Source organism: Peromyscus californicus, unplaced genomic scaffold (genome assembly GCF_007827085.1).
Source record: "Peromyscus californicus insignis strain IS unplaced genomic scaffold, ASM782708v3 Scaffold_17__1_contigs__length_78620276, whole genome shotgun sequence".
NCBI classification, from domain to species: Eukaryota; Metazoa; Chordata; class Mammalia; order Rodentia; family Cricetidae; genus Peromyscus; species Peromyscus californicus.
In genome coordinates this window covers 50528989-50546955 of record NW_026294469.1, presented here as the reverse complement: position 1 = coordinate 50546955, position 17967 = coordinate 50528989, and the positions used below count along the sequence as shown (strand labels likewise).

The window sequence follows — 17967 nt, the reverse complement described above, 5'->3', positions numbered from 1 at the left end:
CTCAGAATGGCAGAGATCCCTATCGTTCCCCACCTAAGCCCTTACATCAGAAACCTCGGAGCACTGTCACGTGTGCCCCTACCTGTGTGGCCGAGAGAAGTACTACTTTCTGCTTCTCAGTTTATTCATCCGTAGAAAGAAGAATAAAATCAGGGGATACAAAGATCTGATTTCTTCCCACAGATGACATCTCCAAACCTGCTCATGCAGGACAATGACAGCAGCCCGTGGGAAAGGAGCTGTCAGGGGGCCTGATCTCAGAGGTCAGAGCTCAGAGCTACAGAGTCTCCCTGCAATTAACATCAAGTTGAGGTATCTCATTCTTCCGTGATCTGTTCCATTTTTCTCCATTCACCCTCGCATATTTCCTCCCCAAATAAACTTCTGACGAATGAATTGCATTATATTCACTTAGCACAAGTACCTAACATAATACATATATACATCTATGCATATACAGATATCTGTATCAAGAAGTCAGTATAATGTGCTCGTGTACATTATACTGTGCTCATGTACTAATGCATACCTGTATGCATACATAGAACATGCACACTTGAATCAACTGAGAAATATCTGATGGGACAGAAAGTCTCATGTGGAGAATAAGATGTGTCTGCTGAGGAGACAAATCTTAGTAAGGCTTAAAATGTAACAGCAAATCACATTAATTACAACAACATCCCTTTATAGTCTTCGTGTCTCAGCCAGCATCAAAGACCTGAGCAGCTCTGAAACAGCATCAGCTCTGACCAGAGGTTACTGGCCCGTCAGTGGGAAAGGAGAGAGATTGTAACTTGAGTCAGATGGGGAATGGCTGTGGCATGGCTTCCAGGCCAAGAGAGCCTTCTTCAGATCTAAGATGTGTAACTGCTCTGGAACGCATGTGCCCAGACCATCCCTCAGGAATGTTTTTGCAAGGACTCTGCATGGGGAGATTAGAGCAGCTAGCCTCAACCACAGCATTCCTCCTGGCCTAGGGAGTTTACAGCTTGTAGTGGGAGCAAAACTGCATCTGTTTCACACAGGAGTGGATTGAATTGTTCCATTTCCTTTCTGGGGAAGAGCACTCTAGAGCAGAGAACAGCTGATTGGGATTGAGTCCCTCAGGAAAAAAACACGTTGATGTATCTATCACCTTGGTGACTAGATGTAATGATAACTCAGTGTACAAATTCTTCTCACAGACAACATCTAGTCATCCCCCAAAGTCTAAAGACAAGGAGCTTGTGGTCCAGTTAGTCAAATTTAGAGACAAGGAGCGTGTGGTCCAGTTAGTCAAATCTAGACTGCTATGTGCAGGTGGAGAAAGTGGTGGCCAGACCTCACGTGCGTTACTCTGCTGAGAGCAGGTGTGAACCTCTTGCCTCGTGATCCCTGGAGTTGCTCTCACAAAGTGCATGCTCCTGGACCACGCAACTCACTGAACCAGAGTTATGAGAAGCAGGAACCAAAAGTTCACGGTCAGCTTGTTCACCAGGCAATTCGTATGCACACTTGCCTGGAACACTTGGCACACTTCAGTACACACTTGAATGGCTGGGAGAGTTTGTGAGAGGTAGATCTGAGCTCCAGGAGTTTCCACTCAGATGTCTCAGGGACCGACCCAGAATTTACACTTCAGATGTCAATCAGCTGACGCTGACACTGTGGTCAATGGAACATGGTGTGAACTCACTGCCTAGTTCCATTACCAAAAGCTCGGTTACGATGGTAAGCAATGCCAGAAATAATCTGTGATCCCTCCCCTCCTGACTTCTGCGCCCTTGCTGGCCACCCCCGCCCCCCCCGCGCCTCTTTTGTGTAAGCTGATCCTCTCCAAGGAGCATCCCAAGTGATTGCTATGCCATAAGGGGTTCTGGCAGAGGTTGTCTTATAAAGGACACAGTACACAAAGCAAATGGGTACCACTTCTCAATTTGATTATAGTCTCTCTTGCTTGATCTCTCTTTTGCCTCTCTGCCTTGCTTACTCTGATGATGGGAGTATCATCAAGCTAGCAAGTGGTAGCCTGGCCTACAGGCCCCAACTGTGGCTAGCTTCTAGCCCACTGCCAGCAACCACCAATCCAACTCCTGCCAACAACCATGTGAACCAGTTGGAAGCAGTTTCTTCTCCAGTTGAACCCGAGGTGACTCCTCCCCGAGACAACACCTTGGTTGCGGTCTTGTAAGCCACCCTGAGCCAGAAGACCCAGCGAGGTCACACTTGGATTTCTGCCCTCCAAACACAATCAGATGAATAATCGGTGTTGTTACAAGTCGTTCCATGTGGTATGTGGTTACAGATAACTCACAGAGGTGTTTTATGGAGGAGCCACTCTGAAGGAATAAGGCATCTGGGTATTTGATCCATACTTCAAGTAGCTCAACTCATCTCCCCACCGCCCCATGATAAAGGAGACAAAAGGTGTATATAAATGTAAATAGCCAATATTTAATGATATACAGTATTTACAAGTAGTGTATGGCATAATTCTCAAGCCTTAGCCCTGGTAAGTTTTACTAGAGTTTCTGGGAGGTTGTACAGGAGCCCTGCTTCCAGGTAGAATGGAGAATGTGGATCCCAGTTAGACCTCTGTGCATTCCACCTGGCCCTTCTGGGGCTGTGTCTCTCGAGCTACGGCCATGCTGAATGTCTGTGCCGGCAGGCCCCATGAGCATGGAGTGCTGACTCTTTTTGGTTCTGAAGAAAGCAATCAAGAAAGGATAGGTTCCTCCCCTGGAACTGGAGGGTCTTTCCCTGAGAACAGCGATGGGGGCGCCAGGACAGTCCGCTCGCCCTTTCCCAGCACAGTGCCTGCCTTCCTCACTTTCTCCAGAGCTGGGTTGAGAGAAGGCATTTTCGGAGCTGTTTGTGTAGAGGAGTCACAGTGACCTGGGCAGAGCTCCAGAATCGAAGCATGGAGCCAAGATGCTCCTCACAGAGCCCTGCTCCTTCTGGGCACCTCTCTCCTCCATAAAATGAGGTGAAAACTTGAGCTCTCCCAGTCCAGATCTAAGAACATGGGGCAGGTGGGCAGCATCTAGCCGTAGCAACGTGGTCAGGAAGGGTTAGTCTCTTCAGAGAGCCAGGCTCCCACCACTGAGCCACCGTGCCCTCTCTGAGGAGCACCCCAAGGGATTGCTGTGCCACAAGGGACTCTGGCAGATGTGGTCCAGCCTGTTCTTAATGGTGTCCTGCAGCTCCTCGTCACCCAGCAGGACCGCAGCCGCTAGCGCCAGCAGGAAGTATTCAGTAGCATCATGGGCATCCTAACGCCACAGGGCAAAGAAGAGACATCAGCAGCACTTCCAGGACAGGCTTAAAGTCTGTGCTGAGAACATTAACACTTTTCAGTTCCTCCACCCCCGCATCCCGGCGCCTCACAGGAGTTCTCCCCCCACTGTACTCTGTTTCCAGCGGCACTGTCAATCATGGTACCCCTCCTCCTCAGGCACAGAGGTGGCATCTTTCCCCATCTCGTCCAATCATGACATAACACTGCACTCGACACAGCGTTTCAAGGACATATATACATGACCCGAACCTGACCTGTCCATCCCTCTCTGGAACTTTGCAGTGTGACCCAGCAAGGAAAACTGTCCATGTCCTTTTTGGATATGGGATGAGCCCCCCCCCCCCAAGCGTGGGCAAGGAATGAACCCAAGAGACACAGAGAAGTAGGGACATACAGCGTCAAGAAGGAGATGGGAGGAGTTCGGGAAGCTGATGGAGGAACAGGATCCAGAAGTACTCAAAACTGAATCCATCCTTCAGCTCCCAGCTGTAACTGTTTACAGTCATAGTTCATGGTTTCTCCCCCTCGCGGATGCCTGGGGTCCTTGGCTGATGCAACCAGGCTGCACATTCTTGCCCCTGAGCATCTTGCACTACAGTGTGACGGCTAACTGGGCCTTCACTCGCCTGTCCCTCTCTACACAGTAGGACGAGAAACAGATGCGTCTTCAGGCAGGATGCAAAAAGAGACCCCTGGTTCTCATTATCCTGTATACTTATCTCAGGCCAGAAACAGAGTTTCACCAGTACCAGCAGGTCAGCAGAGCCGCCCTGAGTCTCCCTTTGAGGTCAAAGCTAGACAAGACTCAAAAGTCCCTGTCTTAGTGACAAGGACCTTCGGAAGGGGAAGTCAAATTTGAGGACACAATTTGGGGGTCAGAGTTGTGGCGGGATTGCAGGCTACCACCTCAATTCCAGAAGCAACCGGGAGCTGTAGCTTGAACTCCAGGCCAGCAAGGAAGAGAAACAAGACAAGAACGTCCTTAGGGCTTGGAGATCCTTATATCCAAGGTGCCATACATGATTATCTCAAACATACTCGTGTGCATGTGCATTTCTTTATACAATGTAATTTCCTACAAAATGTGATGCACTCACTTAGAGCATTTGATAGACTTCTCCAGAGGGGCTTAACAGAAAAAGGCCTCATGTCCCCAGTGAAACCATGCCTTCATTCACACCGTATGAATGAAGACTGACCATCATGGCCCACTGATCCTCTCACCTCCACTCCAAAGTCCCCTCACTATCTTTCTCAGCACAGAGTGGCTGAAGAGCAGCTCTCAAAAGTCCGTCACGGAGGACTAGCACTTACCTTCAGTTGGTAGAAAGTGAGTCGGCCCAGGCGATAATACACCTTGGCATAGTACAGTGCCTCCTTGGGACTCTGCAGCCACGGGGGGCAGAGGGACAGAGTCTTCAGGTAGCAGTCCTCAGCCATCTCATACATGTTTAGAGAGAAGTACACAGAAGCCAGGCGGTGAAAAGCGACCAGCTCCTGTTTCTGATCTCCTGGGAATTACAAGAGTGAGGGACGTCCTGTAGCCGGCCCTGGCCATTGCTCACTCATATTCAGTCCCGAAAACTTCGAGTCTACCGGATGTCACAGGTTAAGGGCATAGGAAAGAGCACAGAGGAGGTCCCTGCCCGCATGGGGCTTAGTGTTTCAGAGCAAGGAATTCCTTAAATGATCCCACAAATAGAAATTTGCTCCTACGGAACGTGTTACAAAGAGAGCCACAAAACGCTGAGCTGTCTGACTTCTGGAAGAAAATGCTCTCTGTGTTGCAGATGATACTGTAATTCAGCAGTGAGAGGGAAGCTATTTCTTAAAACCCGTGATGGGTTATGATGTCAAGACCAGCTTAATTTAGCAATTAGGAATTGCTTCCAATGAAGAACACTGGGCAGCAAACATCCTTGCCACATGAGGTCTCTCCAGAAAGCCCAGCGCCATCCCAGCTCCTTACCAACTCTCAGTTCCATGGACTCTACAGAGACCCATTCTCTTTTAGCCTAAGCTTTCATGGCAGTGGCTTTGTGTGTACTTAGGGCTCAAGGTGTTTGAAGTGTGTGTGAGTTCATGGTTTTAATAACTAACCATTTTAATACAAAGTACTTTTATTAACACAGAAAACAAAAGCTCCTCAGCCAGTCCTGTCTTTGGAATGTTCGCAAGGTAGCTATTTCATGCCATCTTAAAAAAAAAGAAAATCTATTTTAAACTTCAAAGAACCAAAAGCCAAAATTATAAAAAAAAAAACACTCCAAAGGAGAGAAAAGTCTCTGATCTGGGAAAATTCAATCACAGAGACACCTGTGTAAGGTGAGCCCCGCCTCCTTAAGCGCCTTGTTCAGGAAGTAATAGATACAGAGTGCTCAGACTGAGCTGCCCAAGGTCCCTCGGGCCTTTCCTGAGGTCAGCCACAAAGCTTTGATGAAGTTTCCTGCCGTTAAAGTGGAGGAAAAAAGGCAAGAGTCCTCTGGTTCAACTAGCTACAAATAAAGCCCACTGTATCGGATGACCTTGAGAATGCCCAGAAGTCCCTTCTAGAACCACCACAGAGCTCTCCATTCACTCCTGCAGCGAGTCAGGGCTTCTCTCTGAAAATTGAGACTGCTTTTCCTAAAGTACACACACTCAAGACTGAGTTTGTTTTCAATCTTTTTACTTCGACCTTTCCTCCCTGCCAATGGCTTACATTATTTCCCACTAGCTTTCCCTGTAAGCAAAAGCGCTTTTAAATATGTCCTGAGTTAGGTTAATGGGAACTTGACCTTCATTTGCATTTCTACTCCATGGGGAAAATGTGCTTCAGCCTAACTACCAATCAATTAAAAATGCAGCATAAAAAGTCTTTATGTAATAAAGGTACTACATATGCATAGGACAAAGTACCACTTACCTCATGGGGGAACGTTACCAACTGTGATATAATAATTACCATTGGCAACAGTGACCTCAGAATGAGGGCTTACATCCCTCACCCCATGCTGCGATATTTATATAGATAATTATTGCTCTTCATAACAGAGTTGGATAGACACTCATTTGAAACCTGCTCTGTTGATGAGGAACAAAACTTGTGGAAATTAATCCTTACTCAGTTACATTTCCCCTGACTGCTGAACCTAGGATTAGAGCCTATACAGGCGGAGTCAACAGCTGGTGCCCACTTCCTTACTAGCCACGCACATGCCCGCATGGTGTTCATTCCTCTGGCTCCCATGCACCTATGGGGAAGGACCACCTACCTGTGAGGACACTCAGCCTGGCAGCCAGGGTGGCGAATTCCAAAGCCTTCTCATAGCCCTCGAGGCTGATCTGCAGCTCCGTCAGTTTGTTGAAGATCCGAAGCTCAGTTCTCACTGCCTTCATTCTCCTTGCTAAAGGAACGGCCCCCGCCTGAGATCCGAGACATAGCCATCTTAATCTACAGACACCCCTGCACTCTACAGGCCTGGCTTCTCCTGGAGGGATTGCGGTGACCACTGTGTTCCCCCTGTTACTTTTTCTCAATTGGCTCAGCTCTTGGTGCTTTGCCTAGATGTGACCAGTTTAAGAGCTGGAGGCCATCGGACCTTCTAAAATGGGAGCAACCAAAGGCAGAAAGGAAGTCAACGTCCTAATGATGAGGGTAGGAGATGAAAAAGTGGCTGGGCAGTTTAGGGGCAGGGATCCCAAAAGTGAACAGTTCCATTCTCGTCCTTAACCAGAAGCAGGGCATGTCATCCTTGTCTCCCCAGCCAGGAATGCCAGAAGGCAGCTCTGGCTTATCACTTCCTGAATGATATCTACCTGGGAGGCATCTTAGGGGTGAAGCTACACTACAGACACTAATCCCTTCCAGTGAACAACTTTGGAATGGGGGGGGGTCTCTAGATTTTCATAGTGAAAATGGGCTATAATCATTCCCCAACTATAGCCCAATCCTAAATGATTTTAACGTCTCAGCTCTTAGAAGGGAATGGCCTTGGAAGCCATTGAGGATATCAAGGCTCTGTTGAGGCCCCATTAAAGAATGGAACCAACTTCCGGCACTGGGTAAAAGATGTGACATTCTAATCAGCTCCAAAAATTAGGATATTACAAACAATTGTCTTCCTCCTTAAGAGTTAATCCATCTGGGCCTGCCAGTCACCTAAAGCCATGCTAAGAAGATAAGGGAAGCAAGTGTCCCCTTAGTGAGATAATGTCCTTTTCCTTCCCAGAAACTCTTCCCCGAGGTCAGCTGCCTGGAGGTCTTCTAACAGACTGCTGAGTTTCTGCCTTGTAGCCTGGGCTCTTTTCTGAGTCCTAACTCAGGAAAACGTAACATTGTCTTTGCCTTCTTTTTTCTTTTTCTTTCAGATGTTGGGAAAGCTTTCCTGGTGCTTTTCCTGGTGCTCTGATCTTTCTCTATACCATGAACCCTCCTCCACCACGTGGCTACTTACAACCAGCACGGCTTTCCCTCCACTCTTCTCTCTCCTCCTGGTCTTGCCAAGATTTACAGCTTTCCTGTCTTGTTTTTCTGTTAAACTTTAATAAAATTGTCTTTGGGCTTCTTTCTAGGTCCATTTCTAAATTCTTTTGTTAGCACAGCTAATAACTCAAAAGAAGGAACTCCAGTTTCCCCAGTAACATATGGCACCCAATGTGGGGCTCTCCAAAGTTCCCAATAACTCTGAGGTCACCCTGGGAGTCCTTCATCTCAGCTGATGTGTGAAATACATATATGAACAGGTGTCTGACAGTGTTCAATAAATAATGCTTTCCATTTTTTCATAATTCTAGAAGTTTAGGCATGTCACTTTGTGTTTTTAAGCCTTAGTTTTCTTCTTCAATTAATTTATTTTTATTTTATGTATATGAGTGTTGTCTGCAGGTATGTGTGTGCACAGCATGCATGCTGTGCCTGAGGAGGCCAGTAGATGGTATTGAATCCCCTGGAATTGGAGCTATGGGCAGTTATGAGCCTCCATGTGGGTGCCGGGAACCAAACACAGGTCTGCTGCAATAGTAGCAAGAGCTCCTAATACTGAACCACTTCCCTAGTCCCAAGCCTTCATTTTATTGTCCATAAAGTGCACATGAAAATAAGCATCTTGATGGTCAGTGATGTGTTTCTTGCTCTCCCACCTACACTCGGTGCCCAGCACATATTTTTGTATCTGATCATGGATGATGAGAAGCAGCAACTGAGTAAAGAGTGTACACCCAAACAAGCAAAGTTTTAGGACCAAATATTTCCCAAACTTCAGTCAGGTAATGAGCAACAATTCATATATCTGCTATACCTGGACATTTACTTAATTAGTATTATTTACTCTCTTATTTTCTAGCCTCATCATTTGCAATAATAACTGTGAAGTCATGATTTGGTGAGCTGGTGTTATGCATCTTAATTTTTAAATACACTTTAATATATGTTTATGAAAAGCACAGTAGCATGTTTTTGGTGTCTGTGGTGGTATGAATGAGATGTCCCCCATAAGTCCCAGGCATTTGAATACTTGGTTCCCAGTTGATGGCTGTCCCAGTTGATGGCTGTTTGGGGAGGATTGGAAGGTATGGCTTTACTAGAGGAAGTATATCCCTGGGGGTGGACTTTGGGGTTTCCAAAAAAAGCTCACCATCTTGAGTTTGCTGTCTCTAGTAGTTTGAGATGTGAGCTCTCAGATGTTACTGTTCCTGTGCCTGCCTGTGGTCATACTTCTCTATTGTGATGTTACTCATCCCTTTGGAACCACAAGCCCAAAATAAACCCTCCCTTCTATAAGTTGCCTTGGTCATTGTTTTATTACAGTGACAGAAAAGGCAGCCAATACAATGACTACCATTGCATCCCTTAGGTCATCTTCCATAATGCTACATTAGTAAGAGAACACTGATAATCTATATATGCTACCACTGTAAGGTGCTGTACACAAGAGACCTAATTACTATGGTATATTGTGGTAGCAAGTCTCATACCTCAAGCCAAAGAGTAACAGAGTGGATGAGATCCTTTGCTAGGCTAAAGATAGGATAAAGATGTAATGCTGGACAAGGAAGATGGTCCAATAGGGCTGCCCACATTTGTGCCAGGGTCTGGCTCAGCACAGGAAGTCCATGGCTTACCCGGTAATACTCCATAGCACGATGTCTGTGGCGGGTACCATTGAAGAACACATCACCTGCTTCTTCATAAAGCTTGAGAGCAAGGGAGGGCTCCTCTAACCTCAAGGCTGTCTGGATGGCCGCCTAGTGGGACAGAAATGGCTGTCAAAGGCAGAGAAAAGGGCACCCAGAGCTCTGTGAGACAAGCAGGGGGAGAATCCAGGGTACCTAGTCAGAATTCTAGAAACCCTAGTCATCGTGTAGATTTGGCCTTCACCCATGAGGCTGGAAAGAAGACTCTGATGCTCTGTCTGGAAGTCTACCCATGTAAGAGGATAGCATTCTTCTGGTGGGACTTGGGGAGATCTTAGTAGTGCATAGATAAACAGTCTGTGTTTCCATATTTAAATATTTACTTTATTATGCTTCAGGAAAACCATTAAAAGTGAGTCAAGCCAGTGATTTGAGACATTATGTAAAGTTAAGTGTTTTTAAAAGGTTGATTTGAAGTTGAGTCCAAGAAAAATACATTAATAATGGTTCAGAGGGTATATGGATTTAGCAACGGCACCCGCGTAATGTATAAATGACTGAAATTGGAAATGTGGGCTCCACTCCAGCAAGTCAAGGCAGCAAGACTTGGCACAAACTCCCAACTCTTCCAAGCTTAGGTCACTAGTTATTAGCAGCAAATGCTCTGTGTTTACTGCCCCTCCCCCAGCTCCCACAAGCTCTCATGTCTGCCTTTCAGTCAACTTAGATGAGAGCCCAGCAGGACCCACCTGCAAGTACAGTTCCACCAGGTCGTCCTCCTGCATGAGGTAGTGCAGACGCCCAGCCCCCAGCCAGGCCTCAGCCGCCTTGTCTCTCTCCCCTAGGTCAACAAATATACGCAGACTCTCCTTGATGCAGGTGAGGGATCTTCTGAGGGACCTGAGGACAGATGTGGACCTGTGAGCTGTGGAGGATCCAAAGGGCTCTGAGGTCACTCAGCCCAGAAGGACCTGGGATTCTAGAAGAGAACAAGTTTGCCGCAGACCACAGAGAGAGAGAGCAGGGTCCGATTTGAAGCTCATCTCTGCTGTGTGACCTTGAGACAAGGTCGTACCTACCCATGCCTCAGTTTCCTCATCTGTAAAAGGGGAATGTAATTGTCCTGCCTTAGAAGACTATTGTGAGGCCTGAGAAACACAATACATCCAGAATGTTCAAACTAGCACCTAGAAGTTAGTAAGCATTTGATGAATATTTAAATATCATGCCCACCGTTACTAACCCACAACCTTCAGACTACACTGCTGTATGTTTTTTGTAAGTGTCTTAGAAGACACCAAATGTACTTTCCCGAAATTAATGCTTGAGTATCCATAGTGCTAATATGTAGTGGGTAACTTGAAATCATGAAGATTTTGATGTTTCATTAAGAAGAGAAATCAAAACGGACTGAATTTTTTGAAGTTTGGTACTTAATCTTGCTTGAATTATTTGGAGATTCTTTAATTAGTTGGTACTCCTTAGTTATTTGGGGGAAAATGTGTCACGTAGAATGTGCAATTTCTCCATGACAGCAATCAATGCAGAAAAGTGGTGTGGGTGACAGGGTGGTGCAGACCCAGAGTTAGAGAGCAACAGGGGATGCTCGCTGGGTACCCTCTGTGCCACGGATGTCCCCTCCATCAGCAAGGAGTCCCTGGGGGGCTTTTCAAAACAAATACATGCAGCCAAGCTGTGCAATTCACCAGGTTAGCTTAAAATGTCACACTAGCTGGAGCCCCCTTTGGCAAACCTCTATCCCCCCCCCAAATATTTACATTCTGAATCATAACAGTAGCAAAATTACAGTTATGAAGTAGCCAACAGAGATAATAACATGGATGGGGGTCACCACAGCATGAGGAACTGTATTAAAGGGTCGCAGGAAGGCTGAGACCCACTGCTCTAGAGGAAACAGTTCCAGAGATGGGAAATGACTGTACATGGCTGTGCAGCAGACCAGAACCCCGCCCACAGCCCCCTCTCCCACCACCACGGCCTCCACTGCATCAGTATTACCTGAGAGCTTTAGAAAACCTCAGCTGCCCAGAGCCCCCTGGGACTAACTAAATGGAGGCATGACAGTCACAATTCATAAATCTGAGCTCCTGAAACACACTCTGTTTGTGATCACATGCATCCAAGTCCAGAACATACATCTTCTAGAAATCCAACCACATCTGTGAGCACATACACAGGAAGTACACCTCAAACACAGCTAAAACCTGTGGTACTTTTGACTCAGCTTGTCTCATGAAGGTTAGTGTATTGGAGGCTTGATCGCCACTGTAGCAAAACTGAAAGGTAGTAAAGCCTGTAAGACATAGGGCTTAATCCAAAGTAATTGGGTCATGGGTTACCGGGGCCATTGCTCACAGAGGGGGTGACAAGGCTCTCCTGGGACCTTGGTTAGTTCTCATGAGAGTGAGTTGTCCTGGAGAAACTTCAGCACAGCTCTGGTTTCTTATCTCACCAAACATTCTTGCCATTGTGATGCCATTGGCCAAGAGGCCTTTGCCAGACCTGGAGTGATGATGGCTCCGGGCCCTATTGCCTAGCCCGAGGTATTTTGTAATAGCAATGGAAAATGGATTAATACGCTGGCTCATCGCGGACAACTCAGCTGCCAGGCCCTTTTTCCAATGAGAGATGCAAAGACTGCCTTGACTGATGATGAGCTCTGATCCGTATTGGCAGCGAAGCAGCATTGGGCCTTCTGAGAAGTGTCCAGACATTTGGCTCGTGAAAGAGCTAGGAAAGAACTCTGGTTGTCCCTACTGCCCTGCCCTTGACATAAGATGATTGGCATCTGGGGTGAACAGTAGACTCTCTCAAGTATTAGAGATCCGGAGCTCGGACAATGCTGAAAGCTGAGAAGCTGCATACAATACTGTGTTGGCCACTGATCTCCCCAATTAGGACAACCAGAGTCTTTAAAAAGCCGGGGAAGCCCTAACCTTCTCTCCCCACCTCTGAACAGGGTTAAAGCACCCCAGGCCAGTCTCCAAGACTCTCCTCACTCTGACTGGAACGAATGGTGAAGACAGAACTCATAAATCTCATCTTGATCCCGTTTCCGCTTGTGTTTTATTACCACTTACTGCCCTCAAATGTCCTTGCACGGAAGTTTCTGTCTCCAGATCCTCAGGGAACAAGATTTAGATTCTTAGAGGCTAACACATGGAGTAGGCACTTGACTCCTTGCTGGGGAAAATAGAGATAAGCATTTCTCTCCAAGAAACTCCCCCGGGGTGGGGGTGGGAGGTAAAACATGGAGCTTCATGAGTGCAGGGACATCCAGACCCCACTTGAGTGGAGGATTTTCACCAGGACACACATTGGACATTTGGAAAGTACTCAACAGTTTAAATTGAGAGGCGTGTCCAGCTGCCTTGGGGCTTTTATCACTCCTTGCCACCCCCACCCCCACCCCAGTATGATAAATCCAACAGCTGTGCTGTGTCACACACGGGCTTGACCTGGAATGACCCAGCACCCTGGTTCCTCTTACCACCACCTGAAGATGTAGAGCTGGCTTGGCCTCTGAATCAAAAGGGAAAAAACAAAAAAACCTCGTGGGTTACCATCAATTCACTCATGTGACTCCTCTGCCTATCCAGTCTTGATCGCCGTTTTTAACCATTTTTCCTGTCTCCAAGTTCACACTCTGGGTCTCAGGACTTGTTTCTTCCTCCCCATCCAAAGAGGTGAACTGTGGCAATGTGACCGCAGCACATCTGTATTCCCAGCCAGCGTCGTCCTGCCAACCCTGCCTGGGTGGACCTGCCTGACCTTCAGCAGAGTCCAGCAGAGTCCAGCAGAGTCCAGCCTCCAGGGGTCTAGTCTGTCCTTTTCCTACAGAAAGAGCTCTGCTTTCAGAGGGCTGGCCCTCTGCCAGGTGGAGGGATGTGCATTTCCAATGCCCATTCTCTCGAGTAGAACTTCAAATTAGCAAGGCGCTTAGCTGATATTACAAATCAACAATGGCTTTAAAAAATAAAAAAAAAAAAGCATTCCCAATCCCCCTGTTCATTTCTGAAGCTTTATTTCGAACTCTCTGTTACTTATTGGTGGTGGTAGTGGCAATATATAGCTAGCTGGAGTTTACTGGGCGTTTAAGCATGCCCTGGGCACTTTGCACACATAATCTCAATTAATCATCACAATAGCTCCAAGAGAGCAGTACTACTACTACTACTACATCCATCCCACAAAAGGGAAAAATAAGGGGTAGTGAAAGGGCTGGCTCCACGGGTTAAGGCACTTGCCACCAAACCTGAACACCTGAGTTCTGTCGCTGGGACCCACAAGGTAGAGGAGAAACCTGACTCTGCAATGTCCTCTGACTTCCATATGGACACCATCACACACATGCTGTGCTCATCTCTCTCTCTCTCTCTCTCTCTCTCTCTCTCTCTCTCTCTCTCTCTCTCTCTGTCTCTTTCTCTCTCTCTCTCCTCTCTCTGTCTCTGTCTCTTTCTCTCTCTCATATACACTCTACATACACACACAAATAAATAAATATAATTAAAAATGGAGAAATAAGGCTCAGAAAGTGTAACTGGGGTCAGGTAATAAACCATGTTTAACCAGAATCTAATACTAAGTGTCTAATCACACATTCAAGCAACCCTCATGGAACTTCTGGCTTAGCTATCAGTTGTGGGAAAGCTTTGATTACTTTTTTTTTTGCCACTTTTAAAAACACTGAAATGGTTAAGGACATAAATGATTGCAAACCTTGAACAAGATTTCCTCATCTGCAGAAGTGGGTGGTAATGTACCACAGCCTTGGGATCAAGTGTGGGCATGGTAAATGCAAGTGTTTCTTCATTTAGGATTGCAGAACAGTTAAGAATTAGTCATATTGGTTATACTGGAAACCAAATGTTGGAGGTTTTTTGTTGTGTCCTGTTGCTTGTTTTGTTGTTTTTATTTTAGTTCCACATAAGCAAGCAGCACAGAATAAGAATAAAAGCTAGGAGGAACAGATCCTAGGCTGGCATCATATTCACATGCAGAGACTAATGGGTCTCCACAAGGGCCTGCTACATACAAAGCATTCCCTCTTTCTAGTTAGTATGTGGATGCACTTACCAGTGTCTCCCACTGTGTTGGTGACTCTTCATTTTCTTTTCCCTTTACTATTCTGTGAGCATAATAAGCTTGGGAACTGTAATTCCTTTATCTGATTTCTTGCTCATTGTCTGGGCCACAGAAATTGATGAACAAATACTTTTTCAGTGGATCCAGTAAAGTTACAAGGTCCTCCTGAACCCTATCTGGTTCAACTCTAGAAAAAGGGATTGGTTCGTGTAGTGGATTGAATGAGAATGTCCCCCTCCACCACCACATACATAGGCTCATATGTTTGAACACTTGATCCTGGGTTGGTAAAATGGTTTGGCAAGATTAAGACGTGTGGCCTTGCTGGAGGAGACATGGCCTTGTTAGAGGAGATGAGGTCTTGGGAGAGGAGGCATGGCCTTGTTAGAGGAGGTATGATTCAGGGGTGGGCTTTGAGGCTTCAAAAGCCTCCCATCATCCCCAGTGCATTCTGCGCGCGCGCACACACACACACACACACACACACACACACACACACACACACACACACAGCAGCCATTGCAGTTCTGAGATGTGATGTGAGCTCTCCACTGTTCCTGCCACCAAGACTTCACTCTGCTGTCATGGGCTGTAACCCCTGACACTGAGGCCCTATTAAATGTTTCCTTCTATAAGTTGCCTTGGCCATGGCGTTTTATTATGGCGACAGAGAAGTAACTAACACAGTCTGTATGCGTCAGATCAAGACGGAGATCAAGATCCACAAAGATTTCTCCCACCCAGAGATTGAAACACTTCATCCAACTCCAGTTTGGTTGTCACCTGGGAGGCAGAAGGCCACTGCTCTGTAGGTACTGAAGAGTGAGCCAAACTTCTCATCACCTTCTAACCCCTCCCACTTTAAACACCTGAGAACACCATTAAACTAAGCAATTATAACCACCAAAAGGGGCAGAAGAAGAGGGAAACCACCTTAAATAGGGAAATGGGAATTTGAGATCGGCCCAGTGAAATCAAGCGGCATGCTGAGTCTGGGCTGCGGCAGGCAGGGACAGAGCGATAAACTCTAAGCCACGCTCATCCCCGGAATCCCACGAGGTTTCACTGCAGGACTATCTGCAAGGCCTCCTTATCTAGGGTGAGGACTGTTAGCAGAGAAAACAGAACACATTCAAAGTACATGAGTCCATGCACTATGGACTAGGGGTGGCAAACTCTGACCTGTGTGTGCCCAGCACACCCTCCCATCTGCCTTTGTGAGTCGCTTCCTTGGAATGCAGCCACACTCATTTGCTTATGTACTGCCCAGAGCTGTTTTTGCGCCACAGCTGCAGAGTGGAGGGGCGATGACAGGGAACATATGGCCCACAAAGCCTGAAAAATTTACTATCTGACTATTTTTTTTAAAGCTTGCTAACGGGGGATGTGGTAGCTCGTGCCCATAATCCGAGCACTTATGTGGTGGAAGCGGGAGACTAAAGGTTCAAGGTCACCCTGCTCCAGGAGATTCTGACTCAAAAAATAAAAGACAAACAAGTTGGCCAATACTACTGTAGCCTCCATTGGCACCCACCCCTGCCGGGGGCCTCAGGCAAGACATTGGGCGGCTTTAGCTCTCGACTTCCGCAGAACGCTCCTGCCACATGGGGTTGCCTTGGAACAGACACACTGCTCAGCAAACAGCACATGTTCAACATAAGCTTTCTGCCAGCCCAGTGTTTTCTTTATGGATGCTTACCATAAGTCCAGAGGCCTGCTAAGATGCGACCCCCGAACCCCACCTGACTCTGCATCCTTGGTTAGCCAGGGGCTTGCGCCTTCTCTGCCTGAGTCCCAGTGCTCACCCATGTCTGTCTACCTGTTATGTACATGGCCTTACCGATTTCTGGCCACTCTCCCATCTACCTGAAATGCCATTCGCTACCATTCTCCTCCTTTCAAACATCAGACGTAGCCCTCGGGACTCTCCTCGAAAGTTTTACCCAGATGACTTCTGTCACGCGGACCCTCCGATCCCTACCCCTAGATGACTGCTTTCACGTAGATCCACTCCCCGCTCCAACCCTCCCTAGAAGCGTTCTCTCCTCTAAACCTGCCTTTGCTTGCTTTACCTTGAATTTGGTGAAAATGGAAATCCTCTGAGAGGAGCTGAAGAAGTCAGTCCATGACAGCGGTTCTCAACCTATGCACTGCAACCTTTTTGGGGGGTTGAATGATCCTTTCACAGGGGCTGCCTAAGATCACCCTGCATATCAGATATTTACATTACAATTCATAACAGTAGCAAAAATTACAGTTATGAAGTAGCAAGGAAAATAATTTTGTGGTTAGGAAGTCACCACAGCATGAGGAATTGTATTAAAGGGTCACAGCTTCAGGGAGGTTGAGAACCACTGGTCCATGACATCAAGGCCCACTTAAATAAATTCTTCCTGGGAATCAATGCCAGGAAAACTTTGCTCTGACAGACACATTCGTTTGTGTTCTTTTGTTTGACAGTCAGAACCAGAGAAGGCTTTTCCCCTTTTTACTTCAGCTACCAGGAAGTTTCATGAGAAATTAAAGTGACCACACCCAGGGGTGTAGAGACACCTGTTAATCTGTGTTCTTTGGTTCTTGTTTTTTTTCTCTTTTAAAAGCTCTCTGTAGGACTGGGTGATCTATACATGCTAAAAGCACCTGGTTCCTGCATGGTCTCCGATGAAATGGCTATTTTACAAAGGGACAATAACGTTCCATCTGGAGGAGCTTCCTGTGACATGGCTGGTTGTTTCTGGGGAAGTGAAGTGGCTGGCTAGTGAACGTTTCCTCCAAAGAGTTCAAATAAAAAAACTTAAAAACTGGAACTACTGAATATTAAAATTAAAAGGCTTTGGAGTCGGAGAGATGGCTCAGTGGCTAAGATCACTGGCTGCTCTTCCAGAGGACCAGTGTTCAGTTCCCAGCATCCACATGGCAGCTCACAACCGTCTGTAACTCCAGTTCCAGAGGATCCCAGACCTTCCACAGGCACGAGGCACATAAATCATGTGCAGACATACATGCAGGCAAAATACCCATACACATAGAATAAAAACAAATAAAAATTTAAAGACTGAAAGAACTCTGATCTGGGTCAGCTTCTGGAACAATGGAGCAAGGATCTGGGAAAAACCAGGCCTCAAGAAAGGCCATGAAAACACAAGTCAAGAATTTTCAAAATAAACCTTTCCTTGGAAAGTCCATTCAAATCTCACCTTAATTTTATTGAGATGGGATGCTTTCTCCCCTAGCCTTGATCCTCCCTGCTCACCCCAGACCTGTGACAACCATCAAACCAAAGCCTCAAAGTCAGTTACTGGGAAACTGGACTGATCAGAACAGATCAGGAAGAATTTGGATTCCCCAAAATTTCATCTCAGAGAACTGTCAATTTGACCCGGGGATGGCCTCTTAAAGCCTATCCTACAGAGCTTATTTTTGTTGGACATTACTCAGAGTTTACTCATTAAAAAAAAAAAAAAAAG

The 17967-nt window shown here is 46.6% G+C and overlaps 1 protein-coding gene across 3 annotated transcripts in view; it reads right to left on the bottom strand.

Annotated features, from left to right (window-relative positions):
• Window positions 1–2416: 2416 nt before the first annotated feature.
• The window catches only part of Sh3tc2 (SH3 domain and tetratricopeptide repeats 2), a 56225-nt gene continuing 40674 nt past the window's right edge, over window positions 2417–17967 (bottom strand). For 2 of the 3 annotated variants that reach the window (XM_052742281.1, XM_052742283.1), the window contains 5 exons: window positions 10144–10294; window positions 9383–9505; window positions 6535–6685; window positions 4595–4791; window positions 2417–3254 (listed from right to left, as the gene is read on the bottom strand). In XM_052742281.1, coding sequence (XP_052598241.1) covers window positions 3063–3254; window positions 4595–4791; window positions 6535–6685; window positions 9383–9505; window positions 10144–10294 — 814 coding nt within the window. In that variant the 3' untranslated portion in view covers window positions 2417–3062. The remainder of the gene's footprint in view (window positions 3255–4594; window positions 4792–6534; window positions 6686–9382; window positions 9506–10143; window positions 10295–17967) is intronic. The other variant, XM_052742282.1, reaches the window with a different exon arrangement.